At 45.1% G+C, this 10,165-nt stretch overlaps 1 protein-coding gene across 1 annotated transcript; it reads right to left on the minus strand.

Annotated features, from left to right (window-relative positions):
- Window positions 1-3,783: 3,783 nt before the first annotated feature.
- NAT1 (N-acetyltransferase 1) lies at window positions 3,784-9,712 on the minus strand. The gene is made up of 2 exons (XM_033942787.1): window positions 9,634-9,712; window positions 3,784-5,138 (listed from the first exon to the last, which is right to left on the minus strand). The coding sequence occupies exon 2, from the start codon at window positions 5,128-5,130 to the stop codon at window positions 4,249-4,251; it is 882 nt and encodes a 293-aa protein (XP_033798678.1). The 5' UTR covers window positions 5,131-5,138; window positions 9,634-9,712; the 3' UTR covers window positions 3,784-4,248.
- Between the last annotated feature and the right edge of the window lie 453 nt (window positions 9,713-10,165).

The following is a 10,165-nucleotide window of genomic DNA, read 5'->3' on the forward strand; positions in this document are numbered from 1 at the left end:
AATTCTCACCCAACTATTTTAGACAATACAAGTACGTATACTAACTAGTACATAAGGTAACAGATATAGGAAGCACAATAAGGATAGGGGAGGGAAAAATACACTTCTCGCTCCGTATTTGTGGTTTCGTTGCTCGCGGTTTCGATTATTTGCGGTTTTTTTGTGCGCAGGCTCCCTCCCAAATTTACATCAAAGGAAGCTCCCAGCGATGCACAGAGAAAATCAATCCTCCAAGCGACGCACAGAGAAAATCGATCCTCTCAGCGTTGTACAAAGGAAATTGCGGCACTTTCTTGACAGGAACGAGTAATTTTATTTGCGGTTTTGTCTTTTTTTTTTTTTTTTCAGGCTTTTTACAGAAAAACTGCGAATAACATACAAAGTTTATTCACGGTTTTTCTGTATTCGTGGCCATGCTGATCCCCTATCTCCATGAATACGGAGGGAGAAGTGTATGAAGAAAGAAATAGAATTTTTTTTTGAGGTGTTTTTATAGGTTGAAGGCGTCTATAAACAGAAAGCTTTTCAGAGAACTTTTAAAATGCCCTTCGTGTACTTTAATTATTAAGGTGGATTTAAATGACAACATTTTACCTCCATTCCACAGTCTGAGTGACTAGAGTGTCTAATGTGAATGTTACACAAAGTCATAATGTTCAAAGATCAACCTGGCATTTAGGTTGCTAAACATAGCTGGTCGGCCAGCGAATTTTGGTGTTCACCGGCTATGTCATGCAAAGTATTCAGCAGGAGATAGCCAGCTTAGCACAAATTAGCCCTTCCTTGCTAGCGAAATAACGCTGAATATGAGGTGGTTTGTCTTTTGAAATGAAGTAGGGGTAGTGACAGTGTTTGGGATAGTGATGGTTATTTAAAAAAAAGTGTTGATTAGCTGAGTTAAATAAATGTGTCTTAGGAGCATTTTCTCCATTGCTTGTCACATGCTGGTTCCTGCTGATTGGAAGCCATCAGATATATATACTCTGAATAAGAGTGATATGTGGGGGGGGGGGGGAGAGGGTCAGAGTCCTGTAGAGCCCCCAGCTGAAAATAGTTTTTAATAAATGTTATAAAAAAGGAGACAGGTGTGTGCTGTTGTCACTTCTTATTACAAGAAACAAGTAGCCACCTTCTACATACAATAGCTGTACAGTGGTACCTCGATTTACGAGTGCACCGGTTTGCGAGTGTTTTGCAAGACGAGCAAAACATTCGCAAAATCGGCACCTCGGAAACCGAGCGTGGCTAGATTTACGAGTCGTCCCCCCCCCGCGTTCCGGCACCCCCCCTTCCCCACAGCTTCTTACCGTCTTCTGGGCCTGGGCACCGGCATAGAAACATAGAAAACATAGAAAATGACGGCAGATAAGGGCCATAGCCCATCAAGTCTGCCCACTCCACAGACCCACCCCCTAAGTCTGCTCTAGAGCCCCCGCTCTAACTGACCCATCCGTAACTTCACCCTCTCAGGGATCCCACATGGGCATCCCATTTACCCTTAAAATCTGGAACGCTTTTGGCCTCGATCACCTGTATCGGAAGCTTGTTCCAGTGTTCAACCACTCTTTCAGTGAAGTAATACTTTCTGGTGTCGCCGTGAAATTTCCCTCCCCTGAGTTTAAGCGGATGCCCTCTTCACTTCGATACGCCTGGTGATATACTTGAACGTCTCAATCATGTCTCCCCTCTCCCTACGTTCCTCGAGAGAGTAGAGCCGCAATTTGTTCAGCCTCTCTTCGTATGAGAGATCCTTGAGCCCCGAGACCATCCTGGTGGCCATCCGCTGAATCGACTCTGCTCTTAACACATCTTTACGATAATGTGTCCTCCAGAATTGCACACAGTATTCCAGATGTGGTCTCACCATGGTTCTGTACAACGGCATGATGACCTCAGGCTTCCGGCTGACGAAACTTCTGCGGATGCAACCCAACATTTGTCTTGCCTTAGATGAAGCCTTCTCTACTTGACTGGCATGTCCTGTGGGTTGGTGCCGGTGCCTGAAGATCTGCCTCCTCTTCTTGCTGGGCCTTGAAGGGTATAGACAGAAGAAGCATGAGGATTAAAGGGTCTTAGACAAAGGATCACTTACAGGTCATGGACCTGATGGGCCGCCGCGGGAGCGGACTGCTGGGTGCGATGGACCCCTGGTCTGACCCAGCGGAGGCAACTTCTTATGTTCTTGCAAGAGGTTTTCAATCTGACGTTTTTTGGTGAAAAGATACTGGTAGATTTGCAAAAGTCGGAAATCCTGTGCCTATAGATCTAATGCATATTAAATTTTAGCAGTCCTAATGCTGGCTTGGTGTGCTTCCAGGAGATGATTGGGAAATATTTTAAATAAAGGCTATCCTGATAATCGAGCCTGTTAGGGTCGCTTCAGGAGACAGTTGGAAAACTGAAGCGTTGCAATAAAGATGCTAGTTTTAACTGCAAATGTTCAGTGGGTCTCTGCCAATGTTAATATTTGTGGTTCTTCCTGCCGTATGTTCAGCTAGTCATTTCAGGACAGCCAAGTTCCATTCACATATTCATCTTGTACCATCCAGGGCTTAGCAGTTTTAGTTGTATTGTGAATGGCTAATGTACAGCTGTATGCAAAAGTTAGCCCCCTTCCCCGGTTGTGTTTTGATGAATCCACGAATCAATGAACTGAAGCTGAAATAACTTCTACATGTGCAGTTAAAAACTGCAGAAAAATATTATTTTAACACAAAATTACCATTTATTTTGGCCCAATGGTTAAAGCTACAGCCTCAGCACCTTGAGGTTGTGGTTTCAAACCCACGCTGCTCCTTCTGACCCTGTCCAATCCCCCCAGGTACACTAGGTAGATTGCCAGTCCACCAGGACAGGAAAAATAGCTTGAGTACCTGAATAAATTCATTGGGGGGGAGAGAAAGTGGCACAGTGGTTAAAACTACAGCCTCAGCACCCTGAGGTTGTGGGTTCAAACCCACGCTGCTCCTTGTGACCCTGGGCAAGACACTTAATCCCCCATTGCCCAGGTACATTGATTGAGGGATACAGATAAGGGTAGATAAGAGTATGGAAAGAGTGTAGATAAAAACAAGGGGGCTATAGGGCTAAATCAAGATAACATGACAGGTCATGGACCTGATGGGCCGCCGCGGGTGCGGACTGCTGGGCACGATGGACCTCTGGTCTGACCCAGCGGAGGCAAATTCTTATGTTCTTATTTGCTAAAGTTAATAGATTGAAAATAGTAAAGTAGACATGGAATGCGCAAAAGTTGACAGTTGATTTAGCACCGCTTTGTATTAACGAGGCCCAAAAAATTGATTGACAAGTTAGGTCTTTAAAGGCTAGATGCACTAAAGTCAGCGATCGTTGCTAAACCTGTTTTCATAGCTTTAGCAACAATTGCTTTTACCGCCCCAAAGCACAAAACGGCCCACCGTGTATTTCTCCCCTTTGATCGCCCATTTTCAGATCCGGCCATGCCAATTCGCTAAAACCCCATACAAAGTAGCCAAGCGATTGATCCACTAACATCACTTAGCTATTTAAACAAAAAAAAAGGGGGGTTTTAGCGATCAGAAAAACCAACTGGTGAACTAGACCTGTTGGTAATAGGTCTGCCTGGGGGGGGTTTTGATGGGGGAGGGGGGTAATTTTTTTTCAAAATATCTGTCCCCCCAAAAAAGTCTCCCAACGCTGAATGACGGCCCTCCCCAATGACCCCTGACAAACACAGTACAAGAGAAAATTGGCAAGAGGGTGCTCACTCAGAACACCCCTGCGCCACTGCCCCCCAACCAAAAATAAATGGCTGGAACAATGCACACTCTCTCCTGCAACCAATTCAAGGTTCTGATCATATAGCTATACAGCCTTATACATGCTCCTATAACATAGGATGCCAACCACCTCCCTGTTTTTCCTTTATAAATTACTTGACTTTATTTTAATATTTAATAAATTACCCACACTTCAAAATTTTAAAAACAGGCACTATTTTTTTATTTTTCATTATGAAATCAAGTCATTGAAATAAAAATTTAAAAAAAGGCAGAAAATGAAAGCTGCTTCATTCTTCTGCATTATCCACCCCTTTTACAAAACCGCCGGCTGACGCGCTGAATGTCCTGCTCCCGACACTCATAAGAGTTCCTATGAGCGTCTGGAGCAGCGTAGAGCATTCAGTGTGCTGGCCTGAGCTAAAAACCGCTTCCACGGTTTTGTAAAAGGGAGGGGAATGTCCCAGCGACACCTTTGTTCACTAAACTAAATTGTGTACCTTACTATGTTCATCTTGTTATTAACTGGTATAAGTTTGTTTTCAAGCGTTATCTTAAATTTCTCCTTTAGTGTATTTTCCATGTCTTCGTCTTTAACAGTTGTGAACTCCATCAGGTCCACATTCTCCTTGTAATTATATTTAATCTCGCAGAGTGTCCAGCCTATCAATGCACGAAGCCCATCGCTGAGTTGGAGGGTACAGATAGATTTATTTGTGAACAGGGAGTCGGGCGCTATCTGCAGGTGTGTGGAAATGTCCAGGAACTCCTCGACAACTCGGGCCACAAGAGTAAAGCTATAGATTTTCTTATACTCGTGCTTCTCTATAAGACTGGACTGCGAGAAACTCGGGTTGGTAAGCTGTTGCTTCCGTCTCTCTTTGTCTAAATACCAAACCCCGTCGATTTCAGTCAGGAAAAAAATGCCAGGCATCTGAGGGTATGCCTTTCCGGAAACCAGCTCTATGGGTTGCCACATTTGGTAAGAAGCTCCAAAACCGGCGTCGACTATATAAGATTTGCCATTAATTAGCGCTCTAATCAAGAGATGAGACATGGTAGGACTGTAAGTGTCATCTGTCGAAATGTAAATGTTCGCACCGAGAAGTGTGATGTCGTATCCCATTGTTTTCAACACCCAGGATAAAAGATGGTTATTCTCCATGCACCAACCACCTCGTTTCTTCAAGACAATTTTGTCGTAAGTGGCTTCTACGTTTAGTCCAATAGTTTCTCCGCAGTGGATACTGAGATTTTCAAATGGAATAGCTCTGATGTGATGTTGAAAGATTTCAGTCAACGTGTCCAAGTCTAATTTTGTGTGCGTTCCTCGATAATTGATTCTGTTGAAATATTTTTCTAAATCCATGTTGCGTCCTGCAAGAAATGTTTAAATTTGATTAACCATTTGTATTATTTAAAAAAAATTTTACACACCCCTCCCTCCCCCCCCCCCCCCCCCGTTTTACAAAATCGCGCAAGAGGTGTTGAGCACCAGCCGGCACGCTGAATGCTTTGCATTGCTCAGACGGTCAAAGGGTTCCTAAGAGCATCAGAGCAGAGCATTCAGCGCACTGGCCGATGCTAAAAACCTCTTATGCGGTTTTGTAAAATAAAAAAAAAAAAAAGGGGGGGATTTAAATAGGTAATTTAAGCATGTTTATGTTTGTTAAGAGTTTCTATACCGCTACCAATGACTGGGGAGTCAATTCAGAGAGGTTTGCATGAGCTTTTGTAAAGGTGTTACGCTACATGAGCTTCTGTAGAGATGCTACAATACAGAGCTACAAAGAGCTTCTGCGAGGTGTTACAATATAGAGTTATTGATACCGACACAGTTACGCCATCATCAATCATCCTACTTATGTTACTGGCACTGGGGAAAGATGGGCAGATGCTAAGGATGGAGGTGGGCCGCAGACTGAGTAGACTGAAGGGAGAATGGCTCTTAGGAAGGCAGATGCAAGAACGCAGAAAGGGAAGGTTGGTTGCAAGAATTGAAAATAGAAAAGGAAATATGAGAGGAATGTTTTTGAGGTGAATGAACAGGGGAAGAAGGTAGAAGGGTTGAGATTAAAAAAAAAAAAAATAGATAAGGGGGTTGGGTGTTAGCTGAGCAATGAAAGATGTGAAAAGCCTAGGGAGGAGTGAGAAAAGATGATAAGTAGAAATTAAATGAAAAGAATAAAGGAGAGTGAGACCTTCACCCCTTCCTGTCTGAGCACACTACCCGGACCCTTGTCCAAGCTCTTGTAGCCTCACGCTTAGATGACTGCAATCTACTCCTAACTGGTGTCCCTCAGTATCGCCTCTCCCCCCTGCAATCTGTGCAAAACTCTGCTGCGCGACTCATCTTCTACCAACCTCACTACGCTCCTGTCACCCCTCTCCTTAAGTCACTTCACTGGCTCCCTATCTGCCATCGCAAACAGTTCAAGATCTTACTGCTGACCTACAAGTGGGTTCCTTCTGCTGCCCCTCAATATCTCTCCTCGCTCCTCTCTCCTTATACACCTCCCAGAGAATTCCGTTCCTCAGTTAAGTCACTCTTAGCGTTACCCTTCTCCTCCATTGCCAATTCCTTTCACCTCCATGGCCAATTCCTTTCATTTAGTTGCCCCCTATGCCTGGAATAAATTACCCGAGTTTATCCATCAAGCCCCTTCCCTTGTTTAAAAGCAGACTGAAAACCCACCTATTTGATATAGCCTTCAATCCTTCTCCTGGTGTCAGGTCAAAAGCGTGCCAGGATAAAGGCGCGCCCAGACAATTGAGCGCAGCGCGGAGGCGTGCACCGCTCAAAATTACTGTTTTTAGGGCTCCGACGGGGGGGCGTGGATAAACATCACACCGCGTTGTGGGGGGTTTGGGGGGTTGTAACCCCCCACATTTTACTGAAAACTTCACTCTTTCCCTGTTTTTAAGGAAAACGTTAAGTTTACAGTAAAATGTGGAGGGTTACAACCCCCCATAACGCCGGCGCGATGTCTATTAAGTAAAGTGGGGGGGTTCCCCAACAAAACCCCCCATCGGAGCCCTTAAAAACAGTAATTTTGAGCAGCGCACGCCTCCGCGCTGCGCTCAATTGTCCGGGCGCGCCTTTGTCTTTCGCGCCGTTGTCTATGAATCCTTCTCCCTACTCCACTGCCCTCCAACCCAGCCAGCTGATTAACCCTTCCCCTTAACTGTATCCATGACATCCTGTTTGTCTTGTAAGCTCTTTCGAGCAGGGACTGTTTTCTTACTCTTTGTGACTGTACAGCGCTGCGTGCGTCTGGTAGCACTATAGAAATAATAATAGCAATAATAGTAGTAGACATTCTGGGCTCATGTTAAGGTTAGGAACAGCTCATGGAAACGGAGGCAGTACTTTCCTCCCATTCAGAAAAATTATGTGCCCAACTCTGGGGGGAAAAACGATAGCGCATTACTGAAAACTATGAGAGAGAGGAGCTGGGAAGGACCCATGGGACACAGGAGAAGAGGGGAGAGAGAAAGGTGGATGAGTGCTGCTGGATAAAGGGCAAAATGAAATCGGAATGCTGCTGGGTGGGAGGGAAGAGAGAAAAGAGTTTAGATGCTTGGAGGTGGAGAGAAGGGGTGAGAATGCTGCTGCGTGAAAAAGTAAAAAAGAATGATGAATGCTGCTGAGTAGCGTGGAAGACGGGAAAACTGTACTTTTGGAGCAAGGGGTGAGGGAGAAAGACTGGCGGAGCTGGGTGGGAGAAACGAGGGAAGAAGACCGAGTATTAGAGAAAGAGAAAAGGGTGCCAAACAGGTGAGTATAAAAGGGTGCTGGATCATAAGGGGAAAGTGGTTACAATCAAAGTGGTTTACATATTATATACAGGTAATGGAGGATTAAGGGCTAGATTCACCTACCTGCTCGATTGTGTGACCGATCCAGGCAGGTCCGATGGATTCTTCAAGCCACAATATTCTAATGGGGGCAATCGGAGGAACAGCCCCATGCACTGACACGGATCGCTAGTGTGCGATCCAGATGCATGCGCAGACCATCTGCTTTCCCTGTAGATGGTCTGCGCATGCGTTCGTGTTCATTTGCTGCGGGTTTTTTTGGGGGGGGAAGGGCAGGAGAGATTCGGGGCGGCAGGCAGGAAAAATTCAGGGGACAGCAGGGCAGTGATTCAGGGGAGAGCAGGCAGGAGAGATTTGGGGCAGAGCAGCAGGCAGGAGAGATTCGGGGCAGAGAGATAATTCTCGGGGCAGCAGAGCGCAGGGCGGCAATGGAGAGTCGGAAAGGACGTTTGCAATTGGTCCCCAGCAGTCTCTTCTTAGGTTGATCGGCCAGCCCAGTTGGTTCACAAAATTTGTTTTGTGAATCGCATCCCGGCCTACTTTGCATGCACGGATTGGCAGAGAGGTAAGTAAATCGGGTCACAACACGATTGGTTTGCTTTGTGAATCTAGCCCTAAGTGATTTGCCCAGTCACAAGGAGAGAACTGAACCTGGTTCACCCCACCCCGTTCTCAGGCTACTCCTCTACTCCATAATGAGTTGAGACAGAGAGAGAGACAGGGAAGGATAGAAAGGAGGAAGTTGAACAGGAGTGCAAGAAGGTGATTCTGGTTGCAAGAGAGAGAGGGGTATGCTTTCCCAGTGGCACTACTGAAAGTGGGGACAGCTATGCCAGAGCTGCCTCTGCCACCAAAGAAGGGCATGCTATGTGTGTGGCATATTGCCACTCCCCCAATTAGTTGTTCTGTCACAAATTAGAGTTGAATTATTAGTATGTTTGCTATGGTAGCACCATTTCATAAAATAACTGCGCTTTATATTGTGAAGATAAAATACAGGGAGGGAAAGAAACCTCCATTAAATGGTAGGACAAGAGCATGGCAGAGATAAGTTAAGACAGCCTGTATTCCTTTAGTCCTCTCCCACCATGGTGCCACTTGGCCTAGAGATAATAATAATAATAACAGTTTATATACCGCAGGACCATGAAGTTCTATGCGGTTTACAACGATTAAAATACTACAAATTGAGTAGAACTAGCAAAGTTAAAAGCTAGTGACTAACAGCTGTAGAGATCAGTTATTGTGGAATAAGATTGTACAAATCAGCTACCTAAGTACTTCAGGAACAGATATGTTTTTAGGTGGACCTGAGCCCCAAATCTTTTTTTCCAGTCATGGGTCACCAGCCCTCCTTCACAGAAACTGACCAGACTAGCTGAATACTATCTCTCTGGAGGCTCTAACCACGGCCTGAGCATTCAGTTGGGAGATGGAAGGCAAAGTCCTTCTGATTTTGAGTGTTGAGCCAGACATACACTAACTGGGGCCTGCACAAAAATGGATGCTAACAAAGTCTCATTCTTGCACTTTCTCAAATGTTCATAACTAAGACAGCAAACGGCTCCTGGTCAGGGCTAGATTTATGCATCTTGTGAGTCCTTCAGCTTAGCTGTAACATTAAAGAGGCCCCCTCCGTTAAGTAGGAAGTAAATGTATTTAAATACCACTTATATCCTAAGTGGTTTCACATTCAGGTACTTTATCATATTTCCCTCTCTGTCCCAGTGGGCTCAAACTCTTTCTAGTGTACCTGGGGCAATGGGGGAGTAAGTGACTTGCTCAGGGTCACAAGGAGCAGCGAGGGATTTGAACTCACAACCTCAGGGTGTTAAGGCTGTAGCTTTAACCACTGCGCCACACTCTGAGGTTAAATAGTTTTCTATGCTAGTGAAGTGTGAGGTCCCTTGTCACGTGAGACTCTTAAGCTGTAGCTTGTCCAGCTTATATGTAAATCTGACTGTCATGTAACAGTCTCTCGTGGCACAAAACATGGCCTTCAGGTTTCACTATAAACCTAGGGGGGGGGGAAAGGAAGATAAGACGCACTTACGCCAAGTGAAGAGTGAGCCTTACTCGCCACCAGCCTCTCTGTCTTCCTTTCAGTCACACAGGAGCAAAGTGAATTCTCCCTAAATGCAGCTCCTCCTGCTGTAATTCTCCCTATCAGATGCCACAGAGCCAAGTCAGGGCAGGCCTTGGCACAGGCAAACTGGCTTGGCACTCATTCCCTTAAAGAGTTAGAAGCAATGTGGGAAAATCGTTTTCCTTATACTGTACCTTTTTTTTATTTTTAAATCATTTTTATTAAAGAGTCAACAAGAGAAACAAGCATGGTGCAAGGTAAAAATAGGCAAACAAAGGCATCACCAAGAAAACAAAAATCAGCAAGAGATTACAGGACTGCCTCCTACATTGGCTCCATAATTTCTCTTTTTGGCAACATGGCATGCCCCTCCCCCTACATCAGGGATCTCAAAGTCCCTCCTTGAGGGCCACAATCCAGTCGGGTTTTCAGGATTTCCCCAATGAATATGCATTGAAAGCAGTACATGCACATAGATCTCATGCATATTCATTAGGGA

This window comes from Geotrypetes seraphini, chromosome 4, assembly GCF_902459505.1.
Source record: "Geotrypetes seraphini chromosome 4, aGeoSer1.1, whole genome shotgun sequence".
Taxonomy (NCBI): Eukaryota; Metazoa; Chordata; class Amphibia; order Gymnophiona; family Dermophiidae; genus Geotrypetes; species Geotrypetes seraphini.

What these genes read in the sequence shown, in the direction of transcription:
- NAT1 (XM_033942787.1), bottom strand. Translation starts at nt 5,130, where the DNA reads ATGGATTTAGAAAAATATTTCAACAGAATCAATTATCGAGGAACGCAC.